We start from the raw sequence: 12,386 nt of genomic DNA, 5'->3' as shown, positions 1-12,386 counted from the left end.
AGAGCAAAGCACCAGCCCCTCCAGAATGGAGCTTGTTCTTGGCCTCCCTTTACAAGCAAAGTGTGGAGGAGAGTCGATGTAGAATGAAAAATACAGAGTCCTTAAGATTCCTGGATCAACCGCATCCTCTCTGACAGGCTTTGAACTGATGCAGGACTCTTTACATGAATACAAGGCAGAACCCTCATGTTTATTCAGTATTTTCTATGTGCCAACAACTCTGCTAGGCAGTTTAAGCCATGTTTATCTCATTTAAGCTTCTCAACAGCCCTGCAAGACTTATAAGTTTACAAGGAAGCTGAATCCTACAGAAGCTAAGAGACTTGCCCAGTATCCCACAGCTGATGACTGGCAGAGCCAGGAGGAGAAGCCAATCCCCCTGAAATCAAGTTCTGAGCGTTCCCCCACTGCAGGATGCCCTGCCAGGGAATGTTCACTTCAGCGAAGACAAATTAGTACACTCACGGCTCTCTTTTTCTCCCCCATCAGCTTGAACCACTGGGAAGGAAAACAGATACCCTGGACCTGACAGCATACATACCCCTCTCCTGCCCTGCTCAGGTAATGCTGCTCTCCAGAAACCCAGAGCTCAGGCCCTGCCCATCTCCCTTTACACCGCCCCCAACCCCTGACCCCCCAACACCAGCACTTCTCTGTCACCCATCTTGCTCCTTGCCTGGGAGCAGATGGATTCAGAGGATGGAGGGGAGTAGAGGAGAATGGAGAGGGGAGAAGAGGGTGCAGAAGCACCTCTGTCTTTGGGAGAAGCAGGTGGGAGAGGAGGCCTGAGCCCAGCAGAGGGAGAGGAGCAGGGTAACAATGTGGATTCTTCAGGAGAGGAATTAAGAAGCCAGAGGTGGCCAGACCGAGCATTTTAGCAGAGACACGTGGGGCCAGTGGGAAGGTCCACCTGCAGGTTGGTGGCCTAGTATGAAGCCAGCTGAGATCAGAAGTTGCAGTTAGTCGTCATGGAATCTGGATTGGGAGTATCTGGCAGGAAATTGGTCAAAGAGGAAAGCCCTAGAGCCACCTGGGGAAGGGACAGGCAGGACCGGCTTTGAGATAGTTGGAGTGAGGCTGGTCTGGGCTCATTTTAAGGAGGAAGATGTAAGTGGTTGTTAGACCTGATTTCAGGCCTAGGAGTGGGGCAGGTACACACGCCCTTTGCCTTCAGCTCCCTCTTCAAGCCTCTGTCTTAAGGCTTTTTAACCAAATAAGGTTGAGGCCAGAGAGCCCTCGACAGCAATGAAAGAGAGACAGCCTGACCCAGTCTGGGGGGCCGGGTTTCCCACCTGGGTCTGACTGTGTCACCTTCTCCCACCCTCCCGACTGAACAGGGAGAGGACCTACATCTCCCCCATGTGTCTGCCAGGGGTCTAGAGGCAGTGGGCACCCTTCCCTGTCTGCTGCCTTCCCCACACCAGTCTCAGATACCGGCCTTGGGTACCATTAGCCTCACCAGGCGGGTGGGCTGAAGGGATGCAGAAGTAGAGGCGGTGATAGTAGAGGGCTCACATGCTGGGTCCAGGGCTCAGGGCAAAGATAACCGTCAAATGATGTAACAATCAGTGTAGCGTAGATGCCTCTGGTCCAGATGGTCAGATGCAGGCTGAAGGGGTGGGGCAGAGGCTTAAGGGCCCTTCTGTATCACGTGTAAACGCTTAAATTGCTAGATCCTGAGCTTGTCCAGCGCATTCTAGGGGTAGGGCCAGGCAACCTGGGTAGTAGAGGCATTTGGGGACTCAGAGTGGTGGCTATAAACCATATGGGGGGGGGTGGAGTTTCAATATTTTAACAACCATATGGCCATACTGAACATCAGCCATGGGAAACCCTCTCCAATCTGCCAATTCTCCTTCTATTTAATAGTGAAAGTAATAACAACGCAGTCCAGGGAGCCATCCTTTGCTCTCTTTCTTTCTCACAAGTATCTACTATATTCCAGGTTGGAGCCTAGGCTCTGGGTCGGGTAGAGCTCTGTCACCACTGGCTCAAGGCCGCAGACCAGGCAAGGAGCCCCGAAAGGCTACTGCCTCGGCCAGAATCTCAGGCCACTCCTGAGGTGGGCTCCGCTCCTCCTCCTGGACCAGCCTGACTGAGCCGTCGGTGAGCAGAGGAGAGCAAATCCAGCCTCCTGGAACCGTAGAAGCCCCGCCTGGGAGAAGCGGTTGCCAGGCAACCCCGGAGCCCTTTCCAAAAGATCCATCTGTTGGCCGGCCTAACTTCAAGGCACCAGGCACTGTGGAATCCTGCACTCCTCAGGTCCCATCTGCTCCCTGCAGTGTGCCATGGAGCTATATAAAAGTCCACCAGCATCTCAGTATGAGCTGACAGGGGCCAGGCAGCACATATTTTAATCCTAGCTGAGTCTAAACATAGAGGCAACAGGCAGGACCCAGCGGGGAGGAGGGGCTGAGACAGATGCAAGCACAGGGGAGTTTCTTTCTCAACTTCCTGCCTGCTCCTCCCCCAGCTCCAGTCAAGGGCAAGTGCATTCTGCCCAGCCAGGTCCTGCGCTTAACTGCGCTCTGTGGATTTCTGTTAGACTTTCAGGTTGGACATGTGATTTCATAACTCAGCCTTTCTCTACACAATCCTCACTCTGAGATTTGTCCATTTCCAGGGTTTCCTGTTAAATTTCCTTGCCTAGGATCTCCCAACCTATATCTTTGTTTCTAATTTTTTTTCTCCAAACTTGAGCTATATTTCTAACCCTTTAGAGGTCTTCCTCCCTTGGTTATAAAGTTTACCCAGAAGACAGATTAAATATATGGTCAGGGTACCAACAAAATAGAAAGACATAGTGAGACAAACAGAAATAATTTCAAGTGATATTTCATCATTCAGTCTTTCCTCTTGAGAAAATCTGAGCTTTGTTGGATTCTCTTATACTTTATTGTTTAGCGATATTTCTATTTTAGCATTACATATACAGGGCTATTCTCTTTTGAATGCTTTGGACTTCCAGATCTCCCAAATCTGCCCTGAACCCATCATCTCAAACTCAACATTCATTTAGAAAATAATTTTTGAGTAAGAATGTCAAAATAGGACCAAAATCAATGTCTTCCCAAACTCCCTAATCCTGAAGACTTCCTCTGTCCATATTGTCGTGGTGGTCACAGTTCTGCAGGGGTGAAACGTCAGGCCCCTCGCCTGATAGAATCCTTCCTAGGCCTTCCTCTTCCCACTTCCACCACCCCAGTTCAGGTCCTTGTCACTGTGGGTGTTAAAATTCTTACCTGCTTCTTTCCATCATAAAGCAACAGAGAATTTTATAACTTTAGAATCTCAGTGGGGAGGGCTTTGGAGTCCTGCTGATGCAATCTCTCGTATAATTGAGTTATTCTACCACATCCTCCCAGGCTTCCCATGTGGTACTAGTGGTAAAGAACCCACCTGCCAATGCAGGAGACATAAGAGATGTGGGTTCAATCCCTGGGTTGGGCAGATCCCCTGGAGGAGGGCATGGCAACCCACTCCAGTATTCTTGCCAGGAGAATCCCATGGACAGAGGAGCCTGGAGGGCTACAGTCCATAGGGTCGCACAGTTGGACACAACTGAAATGACTTAGCATGCATGTACCACATCCTCCCAAAGCAAGCAGAGGCTTATGGCCCCTGCTTAAACCTCCACACTCTCAAGGCAGTGCATTACTAACAGCCAAGTGGCTATCCATTAACAGGTTGTGGAATCAGCTTAGTAGGTCATGTTTGGGATGGGATGATGGGATGGGATAGAAATGTCAGTGGGTACTCCTATGTCCTCCTCCTCTTTACCACTACCACCCTTCCCTGGATCTTCTCAATTTCCTCAACCATTTATGGCAGACAAGTATTCCAAACCCTGCCTCATATAGTAGGTATGAGTCCTTGGAATGTGACCCCACTTAAGTCGGTGTCTGGGCCTGACTATACACATCTGGTTTGGTCCGAGCAGCACAGAACAGAAGAACACCAGCTCTCCTTCACTGTGGAAGTTTACACCTGTAAACACTGCCAGGATGCACATGCCCTTTTCCAGTAGCCACTGACTCATGTCGCTGACTCACATCAGTGGCTGACCAGGCTCTGCCCCCTGGCAGGCTGCACCATCTTTTCCCAGCTGTACCGAGGAGAACAGTTCCTTGTGCTGGCATTCAGCGGGCTTCGCTTTCTGCTTACTGGCATTACCAGCCTAGCCTAGGAGAGCCAGCAGACTAAGTGGACTCCCTTTTCCCTCTGCTGAGCTCCAGGACTTTCACCCAGTCTGACTCACGCATGCACAATGCAGCTGACGATCAATAAAACAGGCCCCAGGCACTCAGGCCACTTGCCTGGCCCTGTCCTGGACCTGTTCTCATTGTTCCTTCTCTGGCCTCACTTCCCTCCACATTCCGGTGTCTCCCTGACCTCTGACCTCTTAGTTCAGTCTCTCCCCTCTGGCCCGTCCCTCTACCCTTGGGTCCTGTGATGAAATAAACTCCCCAGCTTGACTTTCAGCACATGCAGAAGGGCAGGTGGAGTCTGCCCTCCGGTTCCCCTTATGCTAGCTACTCTGAGAAAAGCTCTGGCTCCCAGGCCCTATGCCCAATCAGGGTCTTGGGAAGTGGGGGGAGAATAATGAGGAGTGACCTACCTCCCGCCGAGTCTCATCTTTAAGGACCACACGTCCCCAGATCCCCCAGATCATGCAGTCCTTCCTCAGCAATTACTGCACTTGCTGGACACACTGTTCTTTGATGCTCTGCTACCCAATACTTATCATGTTTTCTGCCTCACTGAATTGTATGCCTCTGGATCCTCCCTTCATCCAGCACCTAGAACAGAGCTCTGAACACATGGGGTTTTACAAAGGTGAGTCAGTTGTTTATAGGATGCTACGTGCCCTCAGCTGCTAGGGAATCTCAGGGGACAGGGGACACTGAGTAGCCTTGGCCAGAGACAAGTCTGGTTAACCGTGGTGACATGCCTCTGTAAGGTCTCTCTCACCTTGCACTGTCGCAGATGGTCCAGGGCACACTTCCTGCCCTTGACCCTGAGTGCTCCTCTGGCCCGTGTTTCAGGGGCCTGGACTCAGACCAAAGGAGAGGCGTGGCATGCCCCAGGGGGCAAGGTCTGTGCTGAGGGCTGGGGGTTGGGTTTTGCGCATGTAGATTTCCTCCTCCAAGCTAACCGCTAAGACCACCTCCTCATCCCTCTGTCTGGCCAGCAGGTCTTTTGCAGGCCTGACCCTGGTGTGAGCCGTGGAATGAGGGCATTGCTGGTCAGGAGGCCTGATGGATCAGGCCCAGCTCTGCCCTCAGTGCACCTGGCGCAGGCCCCTGCTCCCCCCTGTACCTCAGTTGCCCCTCACCTGTAAAGCGGGATCACTCAGGGTTGAAAACTCAGATGCAGTGCCAGGCTAGAACATGACTGTGTGGGTGGGATGGACAAGAGACAGTGGCAGGGCAGAACTGAAGGGTACACGCCTCTTGTGGCAGCATTCAGGGTTGTCATCTTCTCTCCTTCTCCTTTTTAAACACCTTTCAGGCCAAAATAAAGCAGATGGGCAATAGGCTTTCAACCCCTGGAACAGATATCCAATGACATCTCCTCCAACATTCTGGTTCTTCCTACTTACTCCCATATTATTCCCACATTTTCAGACTGTGGCCCTTCTACTCTACTGAACATGACTTGTGAAGGTGTTGACAGCCCTGGGCTGTCTGGGCTGATCTCTGTCTTACAAACTTTTTCTTGCTTCACTGTCATTTCCACATTTTCTCATTACCTGCTTTCCCCTGCTACCCCTCTGTCTACTTCCTTCTTCCTTCTTTGACTAACTTATCACCCACAATGGAATACACTTGGATTCTTGACTGGGCATGTATGAAACCAGTGGTGAAATAGATAGGTGGGCAGGGAATGAAGAGGCCGTTTCATGAGAAAAAAATGCAACCAGCGTTTGTGAAGCCAACCCGAAACGGGTAAGGGACACAACTCAAAGGAGGCAAAATCATAGCAACAGATGTTAAAATACACTGATGATCATAACATAGTTTGGAGAAGAAAAGATCCCTATAATATCAATCGCCAGAGCAATGACAAAGGAGATTAAGTCATTCTGATGATTAGGGAGATGTTCCATTGTCAGGGTGAAAAGAAAAGCACAGAACCCTGAAAAGAACGTGGATGGAACCCTTTTTAGTTCTTTTATTGTGCATCCCTTGTCAAAGCTGTTATGTAAAACCCTCTAGGGAATGAATGAAATTCTGTCTGTATGATTCTTTCTATTTAAATGCAGAAGAATCATGTTAAATGAACCTAGAGGACAGGACTGTTAGTACTTAATATTTCCTAAGCAGTCTTCCAGGCTGTTAGGTAACTTCTCCCTGTGGTTTCTTTTCCTCTCTTAGATTGAGCCCTTCCTGCGAACCCCCCGGAACAGTAACTACACATACCCCACCACGCCCTCCATTGAGGTAATAACTCCTGACACATGTCTGCCTCTCTCAGAGACAAACCATTTCCACCCCCCGCCCCCAGCGACTCGGGGAGTGGTGCGGATTTCAGAGAAGTAGCTTAAGCAGAAACGTACCCTTCTTACCTACTGGATATTGGAATGTGAAACAAAGGCTCCTGAACCACAGAGTCCCAGGATTGTCCTAACTTGTTCTCAAGTGTTTTCCTGACGTCAGCAACCGACTAGAGGAAGTGCCTGTGGATCAGTCTTCTTTGACCTTTGCACAGACATCATTTCTGATCAGGCAGCTCAGCCTTTCAAGAAGGGATGAGGGGGAGGCAGTGGGTATAATGCACATCGATTTCCTGTAAGGTGGGAGCTGAGTAGGAAGAGCCTCAATTCCAGGGGCTGGGCTCCCAGGAAGTTGATGTATATGCAGGTGGGTCTCCAGGGCTTGTCTGGTTCAGGTCAGTCATTCTAGCTCTGAGGATTTAAGGCCCATGGCTTTAGGGACAGTTGCTGCAAAGATGGCCTGGAAGATCCTGAACCACACCAGGCCTTGCGGGACAGGCTTGGTCCAGGCCACATCTGTCGGCCACCTGGACAGGGAATCAATCGCCAGTGTCAGCTGAGCACCTGTGGTTTGCCCAGTCTTGTGCTAGGGGCCAGCAGGGATTCAGAGGAGTGTCAGACATTGTTCTGTCCTCGGGAGTTAAGAGGTTCCAGACTGGGCACCTCCTGTGTGTCGAGCACTGTTTCAGGAAGATAGAGCCGTAGAGCAGACAGACGGAGCCCATCCCTTTTACGGACCCTACAGTCTACTGAAGGAGGCATCCAATAGACAGCGAAGCATAGTCATGTCAGAGAGTAAGGACAGTCTTGAGAAAGTGCGATGGGACAAGGAAAGCACATTCTGATGAGCTGTGACCAAGACCAGCGATTGCAGAGGCTCAGAACTGGGGCTGAGTTGGGTGTATTTGAGGGGAGAAAGAAGTCAGCATGGCTATGGGCGTGCAAATGAAGTGGAGAGTTGGGGTCATGAGATAAGCGGGGTCGTCAAGGGCATAATCATACAGAATCTGAACCCCTGAGAAAAAAGGTTGAACTTTGGTGGAGAGCTGTGGCAAGCTCTTGGAGGTTCTAGGAGAAAGTGGTATAATCTGGTTCACCTTTTTAAAAGAGCTCCCTGACTAGTGTGGAAAATGGATGGGGGAGTAGCAGGAGTGATTGAGGAAAGACCTTTTATAAGCCAGCTGAAGCACTGAGACTAACTTACATGAAAATATTGAAGAACTGTCGGATGCTCAGCTCTGAGATACAGGCCACATCAGCTTCATGGCTGGGGTAATGCCATGGTTCAGCATCTCCAAATTCTCTCAGGCTCACATTAGCCCAACAGAGGCTTATTTCAGGCCAATCGTGGACCAAAATCCATTAGAACTGAAATGTCAGCTGCATCTTGTCAGTTAGGCTTTTATTTATTTATCTAACATGTGTGTATTTATTGGATGCCTAAATGGTGCAGGTGCTGTGCTAAGTGCCAGGTATACATCGATGAACAAAGTGGTTCTGGCCCATTGTCTTTTATCTTAGTCTCACATGCCTTTGCTTCTGTTGCTGGAAGAGTGAAAAACTCAGGCATAGAAAGTGATTTTTTAAAAAATACTTTGCTATTTAAATTAGCCACAGACGGGCCACATCAACATTATTTGAGAACTTGTTAGAAATACAGAGTCCTGGGTGGCACCCCAGTCCTGCTGACTCAGGACCTGCATTTCCCAAGACCTGCAGGCGATCTGGGTGCCCTGGCATAAGGTACAGCCTCTGCAACCTAAGCAGTTCTTCCCTTGGGACAGATGAACGTGCTCCAGTTCCGACCTGCATCTGCCTGCAGGGGATGGGCTTGTCTCTGGCTCATCAGTTCTCTGAGATGTTTCTAAAGCACTCACGGCTGTAGAATTATTTTAAATTGCATCTTCTCTGGATATTTGTCATCTACACACAAACATGTTCTTGATTTCAATAGAACCTCCACACAGAATGAGGACTCCATCAGAATGACTAATTGAGCAGTTCCTTGGAATACTCATTTACATCAGATTAAGCAAATAATACATAAAGGAAGTTGCATGTTGCTCCCTTGTGAAAGGAGTGTTTTAACAAGGTGTGTCTACATCAGCCTCTGATCAGATGAAAGAGACAAACTTCCAAAGGTTTGGCAACCACACACCTAGAGAATCAGCCAACCAGACAACACCTATGTGTGGAGCCCTACTGTGCACTCAGCACCAGGCTTGTCCCTCAAGCCCCTCTGGGGACGTGCAGGTGTCTGGGACACTAGGGAAGGATGTCTGTTTCTCTCCCAGATGCTATGCCCTCTGCTTCCTACCTCATCCCCTTCTCCAGCCCTTGGAAAGTGTGCTCTGTATTCCAGAGTCAAGAAACTGTGACTAAAAGTATATAGGTTATGGGCTTCCTTGGTGGCTTAGAATCTGCCTGCCAATACAGAAGATGTGGGTTTGATCCCTGGGTAGGGAAGAACCCCGGGAGAAAGAAATGGCAACTCACTCCAGTATTCTTGCCTTGGAGATCCTATGGACAGAAGGGCCTGGTGGGCTACAGTCCATGGGATTGCAAAAGAATTGGACATGACTTAGCGACTAAAAAAACAAAAAATCCAAGTTATAGACTTTATTTTATACACATGCAAGGAACTGGTTGGCTATTAAATACACAAAAAAGACATACACACATTCGGAAATGATATACAGAAACTAAAAACTTGGCATTTGTAAAAATTTCACATTGCTTTCCTAAAAATATTGTAATTATTGTTTTGGTCCTAGCATGGTAATTAGTGTCCATTAATTTCACGTTAAGCAACACCACCTAAACCCATGTGGAGCCCTGTGGTTGCCCTATGGCGAGGAGATCTAAGACCGTAGTTTGCAAACTCTATGCAATGATCACCTGGGGAGCAACTAAAAGGCATCGAATCCAGGTGCCACCCCAGACAAAGTCAGAATTTCTGGGGATGAGACCCAAGCACTGTTTTGTGCATGGGGAGGTGGCAAACACCCTTTTCCTCTTCGATTCCCCTCTCACTCCATCCACAAGCCACAGCTCTTTGCTTCACATGATCCTCTACAGTGACATAGTTTTAGCTAAGGAATTCTTGGTGGAGACTGGAAGAAGATTGAGGAGGCATTTGTGTTTATGTTGGTGTCTATAGAGAATCTTAGGATAGATTCTAGATTAGTGAAAGTGAGTGTGTTAGTCACTCAGTAGTGTCCAACTCTTTGCGACCCCATGGACTGTAGCTCACCAGGCTCCTCTGTCCGTAGGATTCTTCAGGCAAGAATACTGGAGGGGGTTGTCATTTGCTTCTCCAGGGGATCTTCCCTGGATTTAACATGAAAGAATCAATGACCTATATCCTGGATGCCAGTGTCCCTCAGCTGCCTCTGCCAGTTTTCATCAAGGCACCATGTTTAGGGAACAACTGTGTGCAGGGGAAGAATTCTTTAGCTAACTCTTCTTGGGCTAACCTTCCTGCACCGTGAGTGTCTGCTGTTGCGTGTTTGCTTTTGTTGATTTAGAACTGGGGGAGTGACTTCTTGTGTATGGAGCAGAATCCTTCCAACAGTGTCCCCACGTCAGGTGAGTATAAACGTCATCACCCCCTTCAGTCAAGGGCTAAGTGTCAGGTTGCTGGGAGAACCTACAAGCACATCTTAGAGCCTTGGGCAGGCCTTGCTGATTCCTGTGCACTGTAGACCTTGATCCTGGGCAGCCCATGACAAGCTAGCCTGCAGCACTGCTGGGCTCCCAGGTACTCCTCAAACCACACTTCTCATCTCAACTTGTTTCTAATGGCAACTCCTCAGGCCTCCCTGCCTAGTGAGGTAGGTAGAGTCAGGGATGGGGCTCCTCTCTGCCTGTGCTCATGATCCCCACAGCTGGAACTTTCTTGGACCCCTCAAGAATGAATTGGGCTCCTCTCCGGATGGCTAAGAGCCATCAAGCCCATTACCTTCAGTGCCTTGGTGGCTCTGGATGCATGGAAGAGACAAATTTTCTAAAGCCTTAGGCTGGAAATAAGTGTAATGGGGATGGATGGGATGAGAATGGAATCTCAGGCTTCTAGTCAGGTTAATAGTTAAAAGGAAGACCTCCACCAACCATCCATCTCTTTGCCTGTCTCCTTAGTCCATGAGCTCCGACCAGCAGATATCAAAGTGGTGGCTGCCCTGGGTGACTCGCTGACTGTGAGTACGGAGTTGAGCCAGGAATCAACTCTTCTTCCACACTGGCTCTGCATTCAGCATCTAGCTGACACTGTTGAGAACCTACCTGTGTCCGGCACTGAAGCACAGCCAGGCAGCCACGAGACATTAGCAGGCAATCTAGAAGCCCTGCCCTTCACCCTTCCACACCCCTGCTCAAACACCACCTCCTCCCATGAGGCTTCCCTCCAGCCCCAGATCGAAGCCATCCCATCCCTTCTTCCCCGCTCCCCCGTTCCCAAGCATTCCATCTGTATGTGCTAAGGTACTTATCCAAGTCTGCCCGGCATCACTAGGGAACTCATCTCCCTCACTCTCTCCTCGGGTGGTGGGTCTACCCACAAACCACCCAGCTCCCCTTCACCCCATTCAAAAATGTGTTCTTGGGGGCAGAAGGGACCCAATTCCTGCACATAGTATAGTTTCACTAAAGGAATTATATTGGCCAACCTAAGATTTCGCTATTGCTATGTGTGAAACAGTCTGCTGGCTTTTCAGAGGGAAAAGAAGTATGAGATGTGGTCTTAACCCTCTTAAAACTTGTCCAGCTGGGGAAATAAAAAACTTACACTGAAGGAGATACCTATCCAGATAGGTGACAAATAGGACTCTTGAAATCAGGTATTCATGTCTATAGAGAAACAACTTCCCTGTATGTGTGTGAGTGCATCTTAATTTTCATACGAACATGGGGAAAGCTGTGGAAGGACACACATCAGGCTCTTAACCATTCATCGGCTCTGGTGGTGTGTATATGTGGGTAAGGGGTGAGGAGGGATGTGGAACCTGCAGCAGGAGGCAAGGTTATTAAAGTAGGGGTAAATTATTAACTAAAAAATCCTTGTATTATTTCCCTGGCTCACTTACTTTAGTAAGTTTCAAAGAGGAATTTCTCTTTTTTAATAAGAGAGCCTTTAGGTAAAGCTTTATGGAGGAGGTGGAAGGTGACCAAGGTCTTAGGGAATGAACTGGAGACGTAAGGGCTAGAAAGGAGGAAGTTTAGTATTCTGGAAAGGGATGGAGTGGCTGTTAATAGGCTGCCCCAAGGCTCTCATGCTTCAGATCAACTTGTTTAGACCTGAAGGTGTGTGTGGACAGGAAAGGGGGGTGAACAAGAAAGGAAAGTGGAAACCAGGCCATGTGAGCTCAGAGTGTTGGTGAAGGGTCAGAGTCAGGGGAAGCGTGAAGAAGCAGGTGTGCTTGGAGGAGCAGGTGGGAAACTGAGTGAGAAGGGAAGAGACACTGGGGGCTGGGGCCAAATGGAACCAGAGCTGTCCATGGCGAGGAGATGAGAGTCTCACCAGGGAGTATGGCAGAGGGAACACAAAGAGTTGGAAGCCAGAGAAGTTGGGGAGGAAGAATCTTACTTCTTCCATGACTTGGTTACTGGTTGTGTGTGGAAGGCTGGGGAGTCAGGACAACTCAGAGATTAAGCAGCCTGGAGAAAAACTGGTACCATTTTCAGAAAAGGTAAATCCAGGTCCCAGCTGCTACACCAGGGCCAGAGGGGCTTTCCCCAGTGCCCCCAGCCTGCCCCTGACCCAGCCCAGCTCTACAGCCTTCTCTTTGCCTTTTTCAGACAGCAGTAGGAGCCCGACCCAGCAACTCCAGTGACCTCCCCACATCCTGGAGAGGACTCTCCTGGAGGTGAGGGTGTTCTCTCATCTCTGCTGATG

The 12,386-nt window shown here is 49.3% G+C and overlaps 1 protein-coding gene across 1 annotated transcript in view; it reads left to right on the top strand.

The window, feature by feature from the left end:
* PLB1 (phospholipase B1) overlaps window positions 1-12,386 on the top strand; it is a 126,286-nt gene that overhangs the window by 93,353 nt on the left and 20,547 nt on the right. The window contains exons 43-47 of the mRNA XM_055540617.1: window positions 490-561; window positions 6,378-6,443; window positions 10,024-10,084; window positions 10,634-10,692; window positions 12,290-12,357. Of these exons, the coding sequence (XP_055396592.1) occupies window positions 490-561; window positions 6,378-6,443; window positions 10,024-10,084; window positions 10,634-10,692; window positions 12,290-12,357 (326 nt within the window). The remainder of the gene's footprint in view (window positions 1-489; window positions 562-6,377; window positions 6,444-10,023; window positions 10,085-10,633; window positions 10,693-12,289; window positions 12,358-12,386) is intronic.

This window comes from Bubalus kerabau, chromosome 11 (assembly GCF_029407905.1).
Source record: "Bubalus kerabau isolate K-KA32 ecotype Philippines breed swamp buffalo chromosome 11, PCC_UOA_SB_1v2, whole genome shotgun sequence".
Classification (NCBI taxonomy): Eukaryota; Metazoa; Chordata; class Mammalia; order Artiodactyla; family Bovidae; genus Bubalus; species Bubalus kerabau.
Note: the sequence above shows the minus strand (reverse complement) of the source record. Positions and strands in the feature narration are given on the sequence as shown.